The sequence below is a fragment of the Oncorhynchus mykiss genome, chromosome 19, assembly GCF_013265735.2.
Source record: "Oncorhynchus mykiss isolate Arlee chromosome 19, USDA_OmykA_1.1, whole genome shotgun sequence".
Taxonomy (NCBI): domain Eukaryota; kingdom Metazoa; phylum Chordata; class Actinopteri; order Salmoniformes; family Salmonidae; genus Oncorhynchus; species Oncorhynchus mykiss.
Window position 1 is genome coordinate 22929483 of NC_048583.1, and position 23604 is coordinate 22953086.

The window sequence follows — 23604 nt, forward strand, 5'->3', positions numbered from 1 at the left end:
TTCTTACAGGCACTTTAGTATTGCCAGTGTAACAGTATAGCTTCCGTCCCTCTCCTCGCCCCTACCTGGGCTCGAACCAGGAACACATCGACAACAGCCACCCTCGAAGCAGTGTTACCAATGCAGAGCAAGGGGAACAACTACTCCAAGTCTCAGAGCGAGTGACGTTTGAAACGCTATCAGCGCGCACCCCACTAACTAGCTAGCCATTTCACATCGGTTACACCAGCCTAATCTCAGGGGTTGATAGGCTTGAAGTCATATACAGCTCAATGCTTGAAGCACAGCGAAGAGCTGCTGGCAAAACGCACAGAAGTGCTGTTTGAATGAATGCTTACGAGCCTGCTGCTGCCTACCACCGCTCAGTCAGACTGCTCTATCAAATATTTAATCATAGACTTAACTATAACATAATAACACACAAAAATACGAGCCTTTGGTCATTAATATGGTCGAATCCGGAAATGATCATTTTGAAAACAAAACGTTTGTTATTATCGCATGACTCTGCGTGCAATGAACACAAGAGAAGTGACACAATTTCACCTGGTCAATATTGCCTGCTAACCTGGATTTCTTTAAGCTAAATATGCAGGTTTAAAAATATATACTTCTGTGTATTGATTTTAAGAAAGGCATTGATGTTTATGGTTAGGTACACGTTGGAGCAATGACAGTCCTTTTTCCACGAATGAGCACCGCATCGATTATATGCAATGCAGGACATGCTAGATAAACTAGTAATATCATCAACCATGTGTAGTTAACTAGTGATTATGATTGATTGATGGTTTTTATAAGATAAGTTTAATGCTAGCTAGCAACTTACCTTGGCTTCTTACTGCATTCGCGTAACAGGCAGGCAGCTCGTGGAGTGCAATGTAAAGCAGGTGGTTAGAGCATTGGACTAGTTAACTGTAAGGTTGCAAGATTGAATCCCGAGCTGACAAGGTAAAAATCTGTCATTCTGCCCCTGAACAAGGTAGTTAACCCACCGTTCCTAGGCCGTCATTGAAAATAAGAACGTGTTCTTAACTGACTTGCCTTGTTAAATAAAGGTGTAAAAAAAATATATAGATATTTATTTTTATGAAGACTTGAAATCGGCCCTAATTAATCGGCCATTCCGATTAATCGGTCGACCTCTAGTCAAGATACTAAATAATTTATCTTCATAGTGCTGCCAAGAAACAAACTTACTTGTCATGCGTAGATGTAATAGGTGGCAGGGAAGTCAGGCGCAGGAGAGTCAAATTGAGTGTAAAATGGAGTCTTTTAATAAAGTCCACGGAGTATGCTCCATAACACTAAATGTACATAAACATGGGTACAAGGACCCGACGCACACCTATACAACAATCACACTACACTGACAATAAAACAATCTCTGACAAAGACATGAGGGGAAACAGAGGGTTAAATACACAACAGGTAATGAATGGGATTGAAAACAGGTGTATGGGAAGACAAGACAAAACCAATAGAAAATGAAAAAAGGATCAATGATGGCTAGAAGACCGGTGACGTCGAACGCCGAGCACCGCCCGAACAAGGAGAGGCAACGACTTCGGCAGCAGTCGTGACAGTACCCCCCCCCCCCCTGACGCGCGGCTCCAGCTGCGCGTCGACACCGGCCTCGGGGACGACCCGGAAGGCGAGGTGCAGGGCGATCCGGATGGAGACGGTGGAATTCTGATAACATGGAAGGATCTAACACGTCCTCCACCGGAACCCAGCATCTCTCCTCCGGCCCGTACCCCTCCCAGTCCACGAGGTACTGAAGGCCCCTCGCCCGACGTCTCGAATCCAAAATGGATCGAACAGAGTACGCCGGAACCCCCTCGATGTCTAGAGGAGGCGGAGGAACATTACGCACTTCAGCCTCCTGGAGCGGGCCAGCCACCATCGGCCTGAGGAGAGACACATGGAACGAGGGGTTAATACGGTAATGAGTGGGTAGTTGTAACCTATAACATACCTCGTTCACTCTCCTCAGGACTTTAAACGGCCCCACAAACCGCGGACCCAGCTTCCGGCAGAGAAGGCGAAGGGGCAGGTTTCGGGTCGAGAGCCAGACCCTGTCCCCTGGTGCGAACACTGGGGCCTCACTGCGGCGACGGTCTGCGCCAATTTTCTGGCGCCTTATGGCACGCTGAAGGTGGACGTGGGCTGCCTCCCAGGTCTCCTCAGCGTGCCGAAACCAATTGTCCACCGCAGGGGCCTCGGTCTGGCTCTGATGCCAAGGAGCCAGAACCGGCTGATACCCTAATACACATTGAAAGGGAGTAAGGTTAGTGGAGGAGTGACGTAGCGAGTTCTGAGCCATCTCTGCCCAGGGCACGAACTTCGCCCACTCCCCCGGCCGATCCTGGCAATAAGACCGCAGAAACCTACCCACATCCTGGTTAACTCTCTCCACCTGCCCATTACTCTCGGGGTGAAAACCTGAGGTAAGACTAACCGAGATCCCCAGACGCTCCATGAACGCCTTCCAGACCCTTGATGTGAACTGGGGACCCCGATCAGACACTAGATCCTCAGGCACCCCATAGTGCCGGAAAACGTGTGTAAACAGGGCCTCTGCAGTTTGTCAGGCCGTAGGGAGACCGGGCAAAGGGAGGAGACGACAGGACTTAGAAAACCGATCCACAACGACCAGGATCGTGGTGTAACCCTGTGAAGGTGGAAGATCGGTCAAAAAATCCACCGACAGGTGTGACCACGGCCGTTGAGGAACGGGTAGAGGTTGTAGCTTACCTCTGGGCAGGTGTCTAGGAGCCTTGCACTGGGCGCACACCGAGCAGGAAGAAACATAAATCCTCACGTCCTTAGCTAAAGTGGGCCACCAGTATCTCCCGTCAAGACAGCGCATCGCCCGACCTATCCCAGGATGACCAGAGGAGGGTGACGTGTGAGCCCAATATATCAATCGGTCGCGTACAGCAGACGGAACGTACAGACGACCAGCTGGACACTCAGGGGGAGAAGGCTCTGCACGTGACGCCCGCTCAATGTCCGCGTCCAGCTCCCACACTACTGGCGCCACCAAACACGAAGCTGGGAGTATGGGAGTGGGATCCATGGACCGCTCCTCTGTGTCATACAGCCGAGACAATGCGTCTGCCTTAACGTTCTGCGAGCCTGGTCTGTAAGAAAGAGTAAACACAAAACGAGTGAAAAACATGGCCCACCTTGCCTGGCGAGGATTCAATCTCTTTGCCTGCCGGATATACTCCAGATTGCGGTGGTCAGTCCAGATGAGAAAAGGGTGTTTAGCCCCCTCAAGCCAATGCCTCCACACCTTCAAAGCTTCTACGACAGCTAACAGCTCCCGGTTCCCCACATCATAGTTTCGCTCCGCCGGGCTGAGCTTCTTAGAAAAGAAAGCACAGGGGCGAAGCTTCAGTGGCGTACCCGAACGCTGAGAGAGCACTGCTCCTATCCCAGCTTCAGATGCGTCCACCTCCACTATGAATGGCAAAGAGGGATCCGGATGAGCCAGCACAGGCGCAGAAGTAAACAGAGTCTTCAGGTGCTCAAAAGCCCTGTTCGCCTCAGCCGACCACTGCAAGCGCACCGGGCCCCCCTTTAGCAGTGAGGTAATGGGAGCTGCCACCTGACCAAAACCCCGGATAAACCTCCGGTAGTAATTGGAAAACCCCAAAAAACGCTGCAACTCCTTTACCGTGGTTGGAGTCGGCCAATTACGCACGGCTGTAATGCGGTCGCTCTCCATCTCCACTCCTGAAGTGGAAATCCGATGCCCTAGGAAGGAGATGGATTGTTGGAAAAACAAGCATTTCTCAGACTTGACATATAGATCATGCTCCAACAGGCGACCAAGCACCCTGCGCACCAGGGACACATGCTCGGCGCGTGTAGCAGAGTATATCAAAATATCATCGATATACACCACTACACCCTGCCCGTGCAGGTCCCTGAAGATCTCATCTACAAATGATTGGAAAACTGATGGAGCATTCATCAACCCATATGGCATGACCAGGTACTCATAATGACCTGAGGTGGTGCTAAATGCCATCTTCCACTCATCACCCTTCTTAATACGCACCAGATTGTACGCACTCCTGAGATCCAATTTTGTGAAAAAACGTGCCCCGTGCATTAACTCAATAATCGTATTGATCAGAGGTAGCGGGTAACTATATTTCACTGTGATTTTATTAAAACCTCGATAATCAACGCACGGGCGTAAACCGCCATCCTTTTTTTTCACAAAAAAGAAACTCGAAGAGACGGGTGAAATGGATGGCTGAATGAACCCCTGATGCAGGGATTCAGAGATATATGTCTCCATAGCCTCCGTCTCCGCTTGCGACAGGGGATACAAGTGACTCTTGGGATATGCAGCGTCTACCAGGAGATCTATCGCACAATCCCCCAGTCGATGGGGTGGTAATTGAGTCGCCTTCACGGTGGAGACCTGGTCTGGACTTTCCACCGTAGTAGCACCAACGGAAACCCCTAAACACCTACCTGAGCATTCTCGCGACCACCCTGTGAGAGCCCTCTGTGGCCAAGAAACAGTGGGGTTATGACAAACTAACCAGGGTAGGCCTAGCACCACAGAATACGCAGGACAATCAATAAGGAAAAGACTAATCTTCTCCTTGTGACCCTCCTGCGTTATCATACACAAAGGTGCGGTTACCTCCCTGATAAACCCTGACCCTAATGGTCGACTATCTAAGGCATGAATAGGGAAAGGCATATCCACAGGAACAATAGGGATCCCTAAACTATGAGCTAGACTTTTATTAATGAAATTCCCAGCCGCACCCGAATCTACTAGCGCCTTATACTGGGAATGCAGTGAAAAGTCAGGAAAAGAGACAGAGACAAACATTAGTGCAGCAGAGGGCTCTGGATGAGAATGGTGCCTACTCACCTGGGGTGACGCCAGAATGCCCTGCCTGCCCTCTCTATTCCCAGAGGAACCAACCCGGCACCGACCAGCAGTGTGCTCTCTGCGACCTTGAACCCCCTCCGGTCTCCCTGCGCACCATCCCTCCCAATTCCATAGGTTCGGGAGAGAGGGTGCGGGAGGATGGAACAACCAGACCCCGATCTAGACGTCCACGAGTGGCCAGCATGTTGTCCAGCCTGATGGACATGTCCACCAGCTGGTCGAAGGTGAGGGTGGTGTCTCTACAGGCCAGCTCCCGACGGACGTCCTCGCGTAGACTACAACGGTAATGGTCAATCAGGGCCCTGTCGCTCCATCCAGCGCCGGCAGCCAAGATCCTAAACTCCAAAGCAAAATCCTGTGCACTCCTCGTCTCCTGCCTCAGATGATAGAGAAGCTCACCCGCTGCTTTGCATTCAGGTGGGTGATCGAATAATATCCGGAATTGGCGGGTGAACTCCTCAAAATGGTCCAGCGCCGCATCCTCCCTACTACACACAGCGCTGGCCCATTCCAGGGCTTTCCCGGTGAGGCATGAGACGAGGGCGTAACTCTTCTCACGGTCAGATGGTACTGGGGAGGCCGTGGCTAGATACAAGTTCAGTTTAAGGAGGAAACCCTGGCAGCCGGCAGTATCTCCGTTGTATCCCGTAGGTAGGGATAAATGGATCCTCGATTCCGGAGAGGAAAAATCGTTCACGGGAGATTCCGGTTGTGGTGGTGGTGGCGCTGGAGAAACTCCCTGTCTCTCCCAGCGATCCATTTTCATGGCAATGTGATCCATGACGGAGCTGATAACGTCAAGCTCCCTAGCTTGTTCCTGAACGCGTTCCTCCAGCTCCATGGGCATAGTGTCCTCTCCTGCTGACTTCATATATTGGTCAGAGATTCTGTCATGCGTAGATGTAATAGGTGGCAGGGAAGTCAGGCGCAGGAGAGTCAAATTGAGTGTAAAATGGAGTCTTTTAATAAAGTCCACGGAGTATGCTCCATAACACTAAATGTACATAAACATGGGTACAAGGACCCGACGCACACCTATACAACAATCACACTACACTGACAATAAAACAATCTCTGACAAAGACATGAGGGGAAACAGAGGGTTAAATACACAACAGGTAATGAATGGGATTGAAAACAGGTGTATGGGAAGACAAGACAAAACCAATGGAAAATGAAAAAGGAACAATGATGGCTAGAAGACCGGTGACGTCGAACGCCGAGCACCGCCCGAACAAGGAGAGGCAACGACTTCGGCAGCAGTCGTGACATTACTGCTTGAATTGTCTAACTACTTCTGAAATGATTGGTTCTTCTCATGTTATTCAATCCTAATATAGACTTGTTGTCAGCTATTTGTCTCAATAGATTTTAATATTAAAACATTCAGTGTAAAAATGAAACTACAAAAGTACACTGAACAAAAATATAAACGCAACATGTAAAGTGCTGGTTCCATGTTTCATAAGCTGAAATAAAAGATCCCAGAAATGTTCCGTACGTACAAAAATCATATTGATCTCAAATTTTGTGCACTAATTTGTTTACATCGCTGTTAGTGAGCATTTTAGCCTTTGTCAAAATAATCCATCCACAGGTGTGGCATATCAAAAAGCTGATTAAACAACATGATCATTACGCAGGTTCACCTTGTGCTGGGGACAATAAAAGGCCACTGTAAAATGTGCAGTTTTGTCACACAACACAATGCCACAGATCTCTCAAGTTTTGGGGGAGCGTGCAATTGGCATGATGACTGCAGGAATGTCCACCAGAGCTGTTGCCAGAGAATTATATGTTTATTTCTCTACCATAAGCTGCCTCCAACGTTGATCTTTCTGTCTGTAATGAAGCCCTTTTGTGGTGAAAAACTCATTCTGATTGGCCAGTCACGTGAAATCCATAGATTAGGGTCTAATTTATTTATTTAAATAGACACATTTCCTTATGTAGTTCACATAAGGAAATGTGTCTATTTAAATAAATAAATTAGACCCTAATCTATGGATCCCTGTCCCTGAAAAATCTTTGAAATTGATGCATGTTGCGTTTATATGTTTTATCACTATAGAATGAAATGGTTAGGGTGTCATTTGGCTCTCTTCACACCTAAAAAAATGTATGACAGTGAGACTCAGTTTTTAGCTTTTTCTCATATTTAAAATTGTAACTTTCTCTTTTCGACATAATTTACATTGTGTAAAGTCGTTTTCACATACAATTTTATTTTAGTATGAATCATCTACCACTGTTCATCTCCCACCAGTCATCTCCCAATAGCTCAATCTCTGCTGTGATTATGTAACCATCACTTACTAGTCCCTGGGTGGACCTGTGGAGATGCTTTGTGACAGATGTCAAAGCAATAACCTGACATGTTAGCAAAACAAACACTTTAGCTGCAGTGGAGTGTAAACTTTATAAAAGTACTATTTCTACTAACTCTCCACATTCCACTCCATTTCTATACATGTATCTAATATATTAATATATGTGTTATTGGTATTCAGCAATTGTTTGTTTCTCAACGAATTCAGCATACCAAACATTTTGAATGGATAAAAAAAATTCCAACATGGAAGAAACATTTCACAAATACTGCATATCTTAACATACATGTTCATTAAATAAAACGTCAGAGGCACGGCGTACTCGACAACGTGAACGTTTTATTGGAAGAGTGCAATATTTATCTTCAGTGCTGCAACAAATTAACAACACAATCAAGTGATAAAAGTTACAATATCTTCAACACATTCACAGTCCATATGAAAGTGTAACACATTTCACATGCCTTTCACAGAAGTGCCAAACCAATCACAGAAACTTCAACCTCTTCAATGGCGTGGTCTTGAATATGGTGTGTGACTATGTTTTGCAAACTGACTGAATTATATTTAAAAAAAACACTGTTCATTTTATATATTTCAGCAATAAAATCAGACATTTTAATTATTATTTTAAGACATTTCTAAGTTTCCTTAATTGTCATAGTAACATAAGGGATTGTCTGAACGTGAACATGAATATTGATTGTTTTCATCAGCATGTGCACTTGGTACTTGCTATCTAACCTGCTACACATGCTGTTGTGCATATTACACAAACCATCAAGGAACCCTAGCAATTCACTGTATTTGTATTTTAGATGTTACCGTTTACATCACATACTGTTACAGTACTCAATACATTTTTCAATTTAGTTTTCATACTATGTGGAAAATAAAACATGTAAGTTATAGGTTCAACACATCTAACTTTCATTTCCCGGCCATCTGTAATTTTCTCACTCATCACCTTGCACACTTCTTACGTTTAGAGGTAAATCAATGTAAAACACATGCAAATAAATAATAGGCCTATCATGTATCCATTTATACAAATTCATAAAACTTGTTTTGAATTTCAACTTTTCTGGTACAGAACATCCAATGTAACATACATTAGAACATATTATAAATGTGTGTGAATGCACTTCACTGATCAGAATTATAGTAGAGAATGAGATACTAATTATTTGCCCCCTATTTGCCCCCCAACAAGCTAGATAGGGAGATCATAATTTGGTTTGCCCAACTCCTTAATCGTCTTTCTCCTTGTCTCCTCGTCTTTTTTTCCAGAAATGAAAACCTTTAAAGCTAGAATCCACAGTGGTGAAACTGCCACGTCCGTTTGCAATATTGCAACAACTACATTAACACTGTTTTTGCGTGCATGACACTATACCCCTCTTAAAAAAAGGAAACACTACATTGATTCAATTGTTAATTATAATATGCTGACCCTATTGATTACATATGTACATCCAATTACATTTTCTACATTTGTTCTTACAGTGTTTTTTTTGCAGTGCAGTGTTTTTTTGTTTATGTCATCTAGCTGAGGATGTACAAATAGCTGTGCGAGATTACCTTCTCATAGTTGTGCATGGCAAGGTAGCGTGGCGGGACTGACACGGGTGGCCTGGGCCTCGACCCATATGTCCAACGGTAGCACTCACCCATGACCACAGAGGCTGGGCCTGTCTGAAGGGAGGCCCGTAAACAGGGGCAGAGGTCAAACTCATAGACCTAGTATGCATTGCTGGGGGTGGCGAGTGATAGTAACCAACACTGACACTGGGGGCGTCCAATGACACCTTGCGCTTCCGTTCGTCCGGAGGTTCCGGAAGAGATTGTTGGTTGGCGGCGGAGTTGACGTTAGTGGAGATGGACTGAGGGAAGTTCTGTAATTGGAAGGCATCGTCCAACAGACCCAGGGGGCTCCGGGAGGCAGCTTCCCAAGGGCTGGGGGGCTTGAGGGTGACTTTTTCCTGCCAGGAGGTCTGTCTCCCGAGAGATGGATGGAACACAGGGGTTTTCACAGGGGACATAGATGACTGTCTGGGTAGGGACAGAGAGTAGCTTCTGCAAAGACCCTGGGAGAAAAGGACATTGTACTTGATTGATGTGAATCTGCTATTATAAAGCATACTGTACACACTGGGGCTCAGGGTCGAAATATAAAATACCAAAAGTAATGTAATGCACATGTATTCATGAGGCACTAAATAAACGTGTTCGTGACACTGTACCCCTCTGTTTCCAACGAACAGTAGTTCTATACAACTTGTTTTGGCCTGGAATGCTTGAGCAGAAAAGAGAGAAGATTCCTCATCCAGTGCAGTAAGGTGATTCATTTTGCGGTCCAATAAAACACACACACACGCGCACACACACACACACACACACACACACACACACACACACACACACACACACACACACACACACACACACACACACACACACACACACACACACAGTGTCAGAGGGCATTGCCTCCCGTGAAAGAGCAGGACATCCACTTTCAATCTCTTCATATGGACACAGGCCAATTCTACTAAACTGGGTGTTCATCACCATCCATGACCTTTCCCCATGATTATTGCTATTTTTTTCACAACATATCACTCTCTCATACAGTAGCATTGTGGCCTGGAGATGAATGCCTATAAATAATCACAGTAGTGAACAGGCCCTCAAACCTGATGATGCATTATCACTGCACATTTTGTTCAGTGTTCATGTTCCAAACATAGCTGGGTGACGTAATGGGGTCGTTTCTCCTTAAAATACACGAGTCCCCTTGGCTAATTAAGACCAATGGCTGGGAAGAGGGTTTGTTTTCAGCACTTACCTTTGGCAAGGTTTGATCTTATCGGGTCTCTGCTTAGCAGAGCTAACTTTTCGAAAGGGATAGCATGTTTTAAAGATGGTGAGTCTGAGCTATATTTGGAAACGGTGAGCCCTTTGCTCATAGCAGGTCTCCATGCAAACTTTGGGTTTCAGCAAATACCTGTTTTAGTGGACAGTAACACATTGCCTTAGTAACACATTGCCCTAACAAGTCATTGAAAACATAAACCTAGAAAAGTGTCTTAAACAGGAGGAAAGGACTCAAATATAGTTTAAATGTGAACTGACCTGCATTATACACAATGAGGAAATCATTGTTTTATCATGATTGTTTTTAACCAGACATTGCTTAAGGTACCATTAATTGGCATCATTAGCAAATACATAGGCAACATTAAAGTAGAAGAGGTACTACAATATGAGTGTGTGGTACAATAATTCAAGCGTGATGCATTCATAAAAGAAAACGTTGCAAGAGTCCATGCAGTAGTAATGAAATATAAAAACATACACAGGGAAAGGGAGATATTTAATAGCAAGATTGTGCTACGAAACGTGCAATATACAATGGAACACATAAAAGAGGAACAATAAACGTAACAAAGGACAGAAAAGGTCAAGTCAGCAATCTGATTGGAAATTACAAAAGGATTATTTGTAACATATATATCAATTAACCTGAACATAAAACATGTTTTATTAAGTGTTAAAATGAATATGTTGATAAAAACCACTAAGTGACTGGCCATAATTGACAATAAAATACAAAATTCCACATTGTCAACAACACAAAGATGTAGTGGGGGCTTTACAAACACAATTAGGAAAAGCTTTGAGCTGTATCACACTATTAAATATAGTTTGGAATGAGACTGAAGGAATTGTAAGAGGTCTGCATCCAAATATAGTGCCTATTATTGTTATTATTATATCTCTTCTAATCATAGTCATCACAAAAGTATGAACAAACCCCCCTGTTTATATGTTAGGCATACATTTTGACTAGCATCCAACCTACCCACACTGTTTAACATTTCCTATGGGTATGAACATTACTGTTGCAATAATGATAATGGTGGTGTCATGTGGTCATGACACCACTGGTGAATACAGGCTACCCTAAACATAAATTAATTTACACAAAAAAAAGGCGAGGCAAGGCACCATAGACAAACTAGAAATGTTTCCTCTTTTCAGCTGCACACACAACTGATCACAATTTCCTGAGAATACTCAACACGACGTATCCCTAGTGGGACCAAAACTTCAGCCAAGGATGGGACTTTTTTGTTGAATTCTTCCTCTTATGCCTAATGGGTATAGAACTTTCCCGTGCTAGTATCTGTATCTTCACTAATGATCTAGCGCTGCAGACAACAATATAGCAGCTACCCTGACTTTCTAAACTGTGTATCAATAGATAGCAAAATTAGCTAACTAGCTTCATTGGCAAACACTACATTGGTATTAGCAGTAGCTAACATTAGCTTCATTCACAGCTTCATTAACAACACCTACAATAGTCTCTCATTCTCAATAGTTTCTCATTCTGAAACACTCATGTACAGCTAGTCTCTAATTTCATTGTTTTACAAGCTATGAAGCAAACAGATAGCATTATGAAGTTGAAGTGGGGCGTTAACTCAAGCAAAAGAGGTAGATCGAGGCAGGGTGGCAGAGTGGCCAATTAATGATAACAACCATACGCAGTGATACCTACTGACATATTTTATCTGTATATAAGCACTGGTATAACACAGGTTGTTGGTCTGGAAAATGACTTCCATAAGACAAAGACAGAGGCATTTGTTTTCTCATGTTAATTTACTATACATCTAAATGTTCTGCAATTTGTAAAAAAATGTGTAAAGAGAGAGGAACATAATGAGAGAGGAGAGAGGAACATAATGAAAATGCATTCATTGGTTTCCCTTGTTGACCTGTCATGCATAATGTGTATTCTTTAAATATAGAATTTATTGTTTAGTTTTATTGTTCTAAGTTGTCATGTAAAATGTTTTGTGATAGGTTTGCATACTACCGTATGTGTAGTAGAAAGTAAGAAGATATAGGTTGACAGTTTGACACCGCAACAATGCAGAGATATTACCAAAAATAAGTATATTATTTGAAATACTTGGCAGGACACATCTAATTTAATTTAAACCATTTTAAATAAATGGTGCTTTAGAAATGGTAAGAAATAGTGTATAATCTCTGCATCTTCTGCAACATCAAAATGGGGCAGTGGGTTGGGACTAATGTTGCAGAATGACATGCCTCCACTGTTTGGTTGTTACCGCTTGCTTTTTGGCAGAAAATGTAGGCCGAGGAGCCATTTGAATGGTACCTCTAGAGAGGACATCAGCATCAAAGGGTATAGAAGACATAGATTCTGAGTTGACACTGAGAGATAGCGGATGGGGAGTGCTTGTGGGTATAGGGCAGTGGGTGCTTGGAGCTTGGGTAGCTTTTTTGGGGATATCATGCAGAGCAGGTGAAGCATTATGCTTCCAGTACAGTTGCTTGCTAAATGGGAGTGGTTCACTTGACTGTGTAGATTGACAGCCGAAAGGGTATAGGACACTCACCGATCTAGTAGACTTAGCAGGAGCTATGGGCTTGCATGGTTGGTTTGCTGGGGGAAGATCATGGGCAGGGTAAAGAGAAATGCCAAAGGCAGGTCTAGGGCTGACAACAGGGGCAGGTTTAGGGCTCAATGGTGGGTTTGACTCAGGGGTTGGGATGGGAGCCATTTTGAGGCTAGGGCTAAGGCCTTCAGCCTCAGTGCCTACGTTATATCTAAAGAGTGAAGAGTCCAGCTGGTAAGGCTGATGTTTCAAGACGTCTAGGGCATCCATGTGCTTGTGGGGTGGTGGTTTTGTTTTCGCCTTGGTCTTTGGCTTGATTTTTGGACTTGTTGAAGGTGGCTGCTTAGCTCCTGCAGGGGGATAGCAAGGAGCATGACGGGGATTGTATGACAAAGGAGATGGGGCTCGAACGTTCGATGAGTATCTCCAAGCACCTGGAAGGGAGGTGGTGGGGGAAGGAGACTTTGCTTTGTTGGCCTGAACTGTTTCGGCGTCCACCACATATTTCTCCATACGGGTCTTCCTCGTGGCAAAGAGTTCGGCACCTCTTCCCCTCAGAGTTGGACCATTTATGGCTGGACTAACATGGCCCTCAGAGATGTGACCCATTGGAGATGTAGACGGTGCCTTGGCTGCGTGGCTGTAAGTGATCTCTTGTTGAGGTGGGCAAGATTCCACCGAAGGATTTGGGGACTTATTCTTTGAGACTGTGAGTTGGCGAGGTGCCGTGTGATTTGGGTTTGGGGCCTGAAACCTCACTGGGGACCGCGATGGTTGTGGACTCCAGCTATTCATGGTTGGCTGAAGTTGAGAGGGTGATGTTGAGTTGGCTGGTGCCCCGGTGCTCATTGGTGGCTGCGGTCGTGCCTGAGTTTGGGGTGGTTCACGGGGGTTCACCATTTGCTGAGGCAAAAGCCAGTCTTGTTGTTTGAAGTATTGCTGAGGAGGAGCCCCCACTGGACTTGGGAAAGATGCTGGGATTGGACCCGGGTGAAGTAGCACATTTGAAGAACTCTCCTTCAGCCATGGTGGACAGGCTGGGTTGATGCTAGGCTTTGGTGCAACAGGTGGGGGATACTTGTGCTTGACTTTTCGGGGTTGCATAAAGTTGCATGCCTCAGCACCAAGACTAAAGTAGTCTTCCTCTTCTCCTGACTCAATGTATGATCTTCTTTCCCCTCTGTTTTGAATATAGGCATTGGATGCTTGATCAGAGGATGCTCTATTAGCACCTCTTCTTTTTGAGTCTAGTAGGATGCCAGTCTTGATTGCTGGTACAGATATGCGTTCATCACGCGACGCTATGAAGTCCCCAGTTGGGGACCAGACCTGTGGAACTGTGTGTGTAGGGACTGATACCTTGAATTTGAGTTCATGATGCTTCACTGGACTAGTGACACCACTAAGAGGAGAGAATGGGATAGGCACTCTGTTTTGGGATCCCAGGAAGGGCTTCGCTGTTCTGTTGGGCACAAGAGGCTTTGGTATGGCACTAGATAGGTGGTTGGGCATTCTGTTCATCATGTGAGTACATTGTTGCACCTCCTGTTGGTTTTCTTTGCACTGCAGTTGTTGATTGCCATGAGCATGATTGGATTGCACGTAAGTTTCATCCATTTTGTAAGACTTGTGCAGTTCTGTGTCTTCAAGCTCTACAATACCTTCGCCTGGTAAGCCTTTGCACCTCATTTCCTCGTGCTCTAAGGCAATCTCATCCATCCTCTGGCGGCGCTGCGCAAACATTGCCACGCCCTTGCCTCTTGTCTCTGGCAGTCGCTCCATCTCTTCCAGGTGCTGAAATATGTTGGCTATTCCAAGGTTCTCCTAGTTTAAATTGACGTCTCGTTCTTGTACAGTCATTGAGTAGTCTTCTTCAAGTTCTGAATAATCTTTAGTGGTCAAAGTAAACCTGACCGTTTTGCCGTCTTCACTTTCTATGTCTTCGCCGTTTTTGTCGTCAAACTGGTGCTGACCTGTCCTGTAGCTGACAAGTGTATAATTCTTAACCCTTTGCCGCTGCTTCTTGAACATCAACACCCCTCTGTTTCTGGGATTTGGTGCATCGGTCAACAGCAAAGCAATGCTTTTACATTTAGAATTGGCTTCATTCACCTGCTTGTCTGACTGGCTCTTGCTCTGTCTGGGCCCTGGAGGGGAGATATGAGGAGAGAGGACAGAGATAAAAAGAAAGAGATTTTATCAATGCAATGTAAATACATAAACTATGATTTTTTGCTACCTCAGAATGATGCATATGTAATGTCAGGAGGTATCACATGAAGTACCCCACATAAAGGACATTACAAGAGCACTGTCTACCCATTTCAAATGATCTGTGTCCTGAGAATGTCATCAACCGATTACTTTTAGGGTGTAGCTTTCTCAATTGCCATTTAAGTTACAGTACATTCGGAATGTATTCAGACACCTTCACTTTTTCCACATTTTGTTACGTTACAGCCTTATTCACATAACACCCCATAACGACAAAGCAAAAACTGTGTTTTAGACATTTTTGCAAATCTATTAAAAATAAAATACTGAATATCACATTTAAACATATATTCAGACCCTTTACTCAGTACTTTGTTGAAGCACCTTTGGCAGTAATTACAGCCTTGAGTCTTCTTAGGTATAATGCTACAAGCTTGGCACACTTTCTTCTCTGCAGATCCTCTCAAGCTCTGTCAGGTTGGATGGGGAACGTCGCTGAACAGCTATTTTCAGGTGTCTCCAGAGATGTTGGATGTAACAATTGGCATTCAGGCCAAAGAGTTCAATCTTGATTTCATCAGACCAGAGAATCTTGTTTCTCATGGTCTGAGAGTCCTTTAGGTGCCTTTTGGCAAACTCCAAGTGGGCTTTCATGTGCCTTTTACTTGGGAGTGGCATCCGTCTGGCAGAGCTGCAGAGATGGTTGTCCTTCGTGAAGGTTCTCCCATCTCCACAGAGGAGCTCTGTCAGAGTGACCATCGGGTTCTTGGTCACCTCCCTGACCAAGGCCTTTCTCCCCTGATTGTTCAGTTTGGCTGTGCTGCCAGGTCTAGGAAAAGTCTTTGTGGTTCCAAACTTCTTCCATTTAAGAATGATGGAGGTCACTGTTTTCTTGGGGACCTTCAATGCTGCAGACATTTTTTGGTACCCTTCCCCCGATCTGTTCCTCGACACAATCCTGTCTCGGAGCTCTACGGACAATTCTTTCGACCTCATGTCTAGGTTTTTGCTCTGACATGCACTGTCAACTTTGGGACCTTATATAGACAGGTGCGTGCCTTTCCAAATCATGTCCAATCAATTTACCACTGTTGGACTCCAATCAAGTTGTCGAAACATCTCAAGGATGATCAATGGAAACAGCAAATGGTCTGAATACTTATGCAAAAATGTCTAAAAACCTGTTTTCGCTTTGTCATTATGGTGGATTGTGTGTAGATTGATAAGGAAAAACAATAATTTAATCAATTTTATAATAAGGCTGTAACGTAACAAAGTGAAGAGGTCTGAATACTTTACGAATACATTGTACATGGGGTTAGCTGCAGAATATAATGGATATCGAATAGAAATATCTATTCAACTTAGTTGCTTCTGCCATGATGATCTCAGCATCTATGGTAAATCTTGCCTTTTTTGTCTTGAATTGAATTGAATTAGTATGGTTCACATATCATTCTTTGCCGTTCTGCAAAACAGTTTGTGTTCATGAATATCATGCTAATATCATGACAGCCTACATGATTCATGAGAAAAGGAATTTATCATGTACAGTACCTTAGTTTACTACATTATAAATAGAAGGCTTGGAGACAGACAACTTTGGATGTCACTTTCCAAACAACGAGCTCCATTATTTCATTATGTATTACAAATCATTCAAACATTAATGGCCAATATTTTAGAATAACCTTTATCTTCATAATATTTAGACTTAACTCCAAAATAAAGGAAAAAATAGAGAGCCAGAGATTTGAAGTTTAATTCCAGACCTATTTATTATCTTGTCACGATGGCTCCTGACAAATGGCTCGTATTGTATTATAGCAAACACTTCAATTTACTTGAAGCTTCCACCCTAAGGTCTACAGAACACTGTCGTCTATTGATGTGATGGATGTCATGTAAACTGACTACACAGTTGAAGAAAAACTAGCTACCTAGCCAATTACCCCTGGCTTATATAAAGACCCTGTGCAGTCTAGTAATACTTTTAAATATTATAAGTAAACAACTAATACAAATAATATAAATATGATAGTTTTTAAGTTCGATTTCAGTCCATTGAAATTTAGAATTTATTTTATTTTATCCGAAGAGCTGTAAAGTTTTTAGTGTCCACTAGAGGATGTTAATATATGTATTTTTGCCGACAGATATATCCAATTTACATATTAGGATTTGCAACATTAGACAACAGACACAACCTGTTAATATTACAACTTTCATCTTTACATTAAAATAATATGTTACTTACTATACTCCTACATTGTTAATACTTTAAATGTTAAAAGGGATGTTCAGTATTATACTATATAATAACAAAAAAATCTATGGAAGTAGGGAGCATGCATGCAGGGCCTGTTAAAATGTTCACAGCCAAATCAACTTGAATCAATGTAGTTATTTGGTTTAAAGTTACTTAAAGGTGATCCAGTTTTTTTAACATGCACCACAAGCATGCACCACTCCCATTGTTTTCAGCTAGCGGTGGCTAAAGTTAGCTGACGTTTAAAGAAAACCGAACCATGGATTAATGTTTTTTCCTGGGCTATAGACTACTTTCAGGAGAAGGAACCATCTAACGTTACATTTAAAAATTTAAAATACTTCTCCTTTAACTCTTCAAACAATTTATGTTTGGTCAATCTGATTTATCCATGTTTTTCTGTTATTGTCCATCTGCCAGTGTTGTAGACTGAATGAACTCAAATTATTTATTGCATAGTTGAGGCTTTACTTGGAGGATTAAACTAAAAAGAATAACAATGTAAAAACACATAATTACACTTTGTGTTCATTTAAAATAATATTTATCAAAACATCTGACCCCATTTAAAAAGTCACATTTAATAATAAATATAGAGTTTGCATGGTCTTTGCAACAAACTGTTTGCTTTGTGCATATAACATACATTGACAGCAAATCCAATGAGGGTAAACATTCACCAAAGTCAGACAGCTACTTTTAATGTGCTTTAATTTCAGTATCGCCTGGACCTGCAGACTCTGCAACTGTGCACTTTTATTTTTAGGTCCACATTGCAAGATGCAATAAAAGCACTAGTCTCATTTTAGAGCTAACTTAGGGGGGTCTCTGAGGCAAGAAAAGTGAGGAGCTAACTTTCCATTACACAGTCAAGGCTAATGGTTTGAAAAGGGATCGGGTGTCAAGCCAGGATGACACATGGTGGTGTCCATCAAATTCCCTTCTGCCAGTCTCATCAGAGGCATGGATGGTCGTATTTTATTATGATCCACTCAGACTATTAAATGCACAGGAGAGTCAGCCTGTATGCCCACTTCCAATAAGCACACATCCCAGCAGTCATGCCCTTCAGTCCAAATTCAAACATTGCATCATTATCTATTTTGCTTTATAAACGTCACTGTACTTTGTAGCAGCAATAACAGTAGTTCCTTTACAATACAAATAACATGATTTAAGTGACAACAAGCCAATTACATTTGACATGCCTTTTCTTTTCAAATTGTTGTATTAAAATGACATTTCTAACAATGTTTTATTTCATTTTAAGCCAAATGCAACACAGAGAAAATTACCACATAGTTTTGAGTTGCACAGATTTACATTGGTACTCGATCTACAGTAAATTAATGAGGGGGTGGAGGGAGGAGGAGGGTGGCTACTTACGTGCGTGCCTCACCCTGTGTCTGCTGGGACTGGGGAGATCTCTCTCAGACGCAGAGTCCCACTCCTCTGCCTGCTCAGCACCCTGCGCTGAAATTCCAAAGGATAGATAAGCAGGAGGTGTTTCGCTGTGCCCTCCTTCTTCCGGAGACTCAACACTCCCATTCCCCCTGGCCCCGGTCCCAGAGCCCAGCCTCCTGCCGTCCCCCCTGGGTTGCCCATCCCATTCCCCCTGGCCCCGGTCCCAGAGCCCAGCCTCCTGCCGTCCCCCCTGGGTTGCCCATGGGTAAGAGTTAGGGTCATCTAACTCCGGCCAACGGAGGAAGAGGAGGTGGACCGTTGGAATGATATTTGACACAAGTTGGGGTTCGGGGCGGGGGCTTGTGGGGTCTTTGGGGGAGTCGGTGAAGGGGTGCTTGAGTAGAATTTGGCATAGGAGACCTCGGATTCTACCGGGTTGACGCTACATGGCCCCTGTGATAAAGTGACTATCTCTTGGCTTCTGCTGGGGCGCAGTACCCTGACCGGACTACATTCTTCCGGGCTGTAGTTGGAGGGTGGTTTCTGATGTTCCACCATGGCTTTCTTGGTGTAAGGTTCAGGGCTCTACAGAATGGGGGGACTCAGCCTGTCTAATGTGGGTGTGCTGGAGATCTACGGGGAGCTCTGTATCACTCTTCCTTTCTTCATTGTAGGATCCATCCCGGGACTCTGAGATGTAAACGTCTTCAGAGGAGTGGCAGTACTCAGAGACTGACCAAGCTCCCATGACAATGATCTCCTGATCCTCTGTTTCTGACTCCATGGCTTGTATGTTACAGACACAGATAGGGTCCTGGAAGTGACACATGCAACATTTAGAACAAGACGAGAGAGCATGATAAATAAGAAGAAAGGGAAATTCCACTAAGAAATTGATCATGAATACATTATTAAGAATTCAGTTTCATTGTCAACAAAATCACTTTGCAGCTGTAAACACAAAGCAGCAAAGCAATGTGATACAATTTGAACACGCACACAGACATATGCACACATGCACATGCATCCACGTACATGAGCATGCATGCACGTACATGCACACATGCACGTAACACACACACACACATCATCATCATTGTCAATTCTGATGAGAGAGCAGTGCCTGTATTTCTTTAACTATATCAAGCTGTCAAGTTAATATTTGATGTTTCAATTCAATTTGGCGATAATCAGGTAGCTAATGACACCAAATAACAACAACTACAGTTATAACTTGTGCAGCCGGTTTAGCCACATATTTCACAAGGAATATTTTCACATATTTCACAAGTTTGCAATCCAGCTACTGCGTGATCAATGCATTCCTTATCCCCAATAGGAAGTCGCAGTGGCTTGCATCAGCAATTTCTTCTGCACTGCCACCACTCTAAATGGAATGGTATGCAATATCACACTGGAAACAGCATTCACATCCAAGGCTGTTTTCCAAGCTATGATTTATACAAAGATAGTTTTTTCCCCCTCCTCTATACAAACATATCACTCGGCTCTGCGGATCTGGAGTGCTGGCATTTCCATTTAAGAACTCAATCCTAGATGTGTTTGATTAAACGTTGCCAAAGAGAACTCTCAAAGTCAACTAGAAACAGAGCCACTGCTACTTAATTACAGTTAAGGGTAGCACTTTATCTGACAGTACTGTTGCTAAGGAAGCTCTTTCTTTTTTATGTTTTATTAAGGGAACTCTTTCTTTCATAATGCGGCACAGTAAAATGGCACAGTAAAAGTGTCATATGTTAGAAATGCATGTGCAAATAACGCTTCTAATTTCCCATAACCCGAAAACACAAAACACTTCCCTAAACAGCTATACCACAAATTACCTCAAAACAACCCCTACATGTTAGAAACTACCCAAAACAGTTACTGCAAACAACTTCAATACCAGAGAAGACCCCAAAATACTAGAAACCAAAGGTAACAGACACCCCAGACTACCTCAAACATCCCAAAAATACCAGCTACTCCAAGCTCTTTTGGGTGTTTTGGGGTATGCTGTGTTATTTTTTTGCATAGTTTTGTGGTAGCTGTTTTGAGTAGTGTCTGGTATGGGGTTGTTTGGAGTTAGCTGTGGTAATTTGGGGTAAATAGTAGTAGTAGGACCTACTTAAAATAGTAGGACCTACTTAAGTATATTTGAACAATTACATTTACTTTTGATACTTATTTAGCACCAAATACTTTTAGATCTTTACTCAAGTAGAATTTTATTGGGTGACTTTCACTTTTACTTGAGTCATTTTCTATGACAATTGGATACTTTTTCCACCAGGTTGCCATAGATTCTGATTCAAAAACACATTGAGTGAGCTCTCTATCTAGAGCATGAAATTCACTTCTTATTCAGAATTTAACAGAGGTTAAAGGGACATTTTGCTCCAAAATCTAATTTAGTCCAATGTTTTCAGAACTCAAAAGTAGTCTAATGTCAAAATGAATCCATGTCCAGTTATAGAGTTGACGTCAGAAGTTTACATACACTTAGGTTGGAGTCATTAAAACTCATTTTTCAACCACTCCACAAATTTATTGATAACAAAATATAGTTTTGGCAAGTCGGTTAGGACATCTACTTTGTGCATGACGCAAGTAATTTTTCCAACAATTGTTTACAGACAGATTATTTCACTTATAATTCACTGTATCACAATTCCAGTGGGTCAGAACATTAAATACACAAAGATGATTGTGCCTTTAAACAGCTTGGGAAATACCAGACAATTATGTAATGGTTTAAGAAGCTTCTGATAGGCTAATTGACATAATTTGAGTCAATTGGAGGTGTAGCTGTGGATGTATTTCAAGGCTTACCTTCAAACTCTCTTTGCTTGACATCATGGCAAAATCAAAAGCAATCAGCAAAGACCTCAGAAAAAATTGTAGACCTCCACAAGTCTGGTTCATCCTTCGGATGACGGTACCACGTTCATCTGTACGAACAATAGTACGCAAGTATAAACACCATGGGACCGCGCAGCTGTCATCCCGCTCAGGAAGGAGATGCATTCTGTCTCCTTGATATGAGCATAAAAGTGCAAATCAATCCCAGAACAACAGCAAAAGACCTTGTGAAGATGCTGGAGGAAACAGATACAAAAGTATCTATATCCACAGTAAAACGAGTCCTATGTCGACATAACCTGAAAGGCCGCTCAGCAAGGAAGAAGCCACTAATCCAAAACCGCCATAAAAAAGCCAGACTGCGGTTTTCAACTGCACATGAGGACATTGATCATACTTTTTGGAGAAATGTCTGGTCTGATGAAACAAAAATTAAACTGTTTGGCCATTATGACCATGCTGCAGGAGGGACTGGTGCACTTCACAAAATAGATGGCATCACGAGGATAGAAAATTATGTGGATATATTGAAGCAACATCTCAAGACATCTGTCAGGAAGTTAAAGCTTGGTGGCAAAATGGGTCTTCCAAATGGACAATGACCCTAAGCATACTTCCAAATTTGTGCCAAAATGGCTTAAAGACAACAAAGTCAAGGTATTGGAGTGGTCAGCACAAAGCCCTGACCTCAATTCTATAGAAGATTTGTGTGCGTAACTGAAAAAGCATGTGCGAGCAAGGAGGCCTACAAACCTGACTCAGTTACACCAGCTCCGTCAGGAGGAATGGGCCAACATTCACCCAACTTATTGTGGGAAGCTTGTGGAAGGCTACCTGAAACGTTTGACCCAAGTTAAACTATTTAAAGGCAATGCTACCAACTACTAATTGAGTGTACTTCTGACCCACTGGGAAAGTGATGAAAGACATTTAAAGCTGAAATAAATCATTCTCTCTACTATTATTCTGACATTTCACATTCTTAAACTAAAGTGGTGATCCTAACTGACCTAAGACAGGACATTGTTACTATGATTAAATGTCAGGAATTGTGAAAAACTGAGTTAAAATGTATTTGGCTAAGCTGTATGTAAACTTCCGACTTTTATGCCAAAATCCAAAATTAATGGTAAATATAAGTACCATATAATTTGCAGATGTGCTTATATTTTCCACTAATTTGCATTTAAGACATTTGGATATACATGACATATGGCCGGAGATGTGGACTCTTCTTTAAGATATGTTGTACTATATCGCATTAACTGGGACTAACAGACTCCATTTTAAGGTCTCCGCAAAATTGTCACTTCCTACATGTGAACCTGTCCACAAGAGATGAGTCACCCCTCAACGCTGGTACTTTGAAATAAAGCATATTTTTGTATTTCCTAAGAAGTGCTTACTCTTCACAGCCATGCATTGATATTTAAGTCTTCAAGCCAGAAGCCAACCTGAAGCTAGCCTGAAGCCAGCCAGAAGCCAGCCAGAAGCTAGCCAGAAGCTAGCCATTTTACTGGCTACCGTTAGTATTCAGCTAACCACGGTTTGTGGTCATCAGCAATCCTTTAGCTCGAAAAGCTATCGCCAGTTTTGTACAACGTGACTCAGACCAGAACATACTGGACCTATTTTTTTCTCAATATTCCCGGATTTCAACCGCAAGCTCTGGACATTTACACCTGGATCTCGCAGCTAGCTAGCTGCTATCTGTGTGACTATTGGCTTGCGTCGATCCCGGAGCTACAATCACCTATCCGGACCCGTTTTACTGCCGATGCGGAGCCCCACCGGGCCTTCACGACTGGAATACCGACATTATCTGCCCGAGGGAGTTATCCAACTGGCCCCTCCGTCGCGACGTTACCTGAACGCCCATCTGCAGCCCGCTAATCGTTAGCTGTCTTATCGGCTGCTATTTGAATAGGTCTATCGGACAATTTTTCTTGGGTCACTATAACTACAGTATATCTATATTGAAAATTGGATTGATCCCCTCTACCACACGGAACCCCACTAATCTACCGACGGAAACGCATAAGGTGGCTAAAAACAGACCTCCATCCTATGCTAGCTTGCTACCAATGGCCTGGCTAGCTGTCTGCATCGCCGTTACCCCAACCAACCTCACTACTCACTGGACCCTTATGATCACTC

The 23604-nt window shown here is 43.2% G+C and overlaps 1 protein-coding gene across 1 annotated transcript; it reads right to left on the reverse strand.

Moving 5' to 3' along the window:
• Positions 1–7579: 7579 nt before the first annotated feature.
• LOC110497484 (synaptopodin-2) lies at positions 7580–19632 on the reverse strand. Its single transcript, XM_021573613.2, is given in 6 exon segments — positions 7580–9347; positions 12699–14845; positions 18568–18835; positions 19084–19170; positions 19223–19399; positions 19621–19632. Coding segments are annotated over 6 exon segments (3201 nt in total). The 3' UTR covers positions 7580–8837.
• Positions 19633–23604: the final 3972 nt, after the last annotated feature.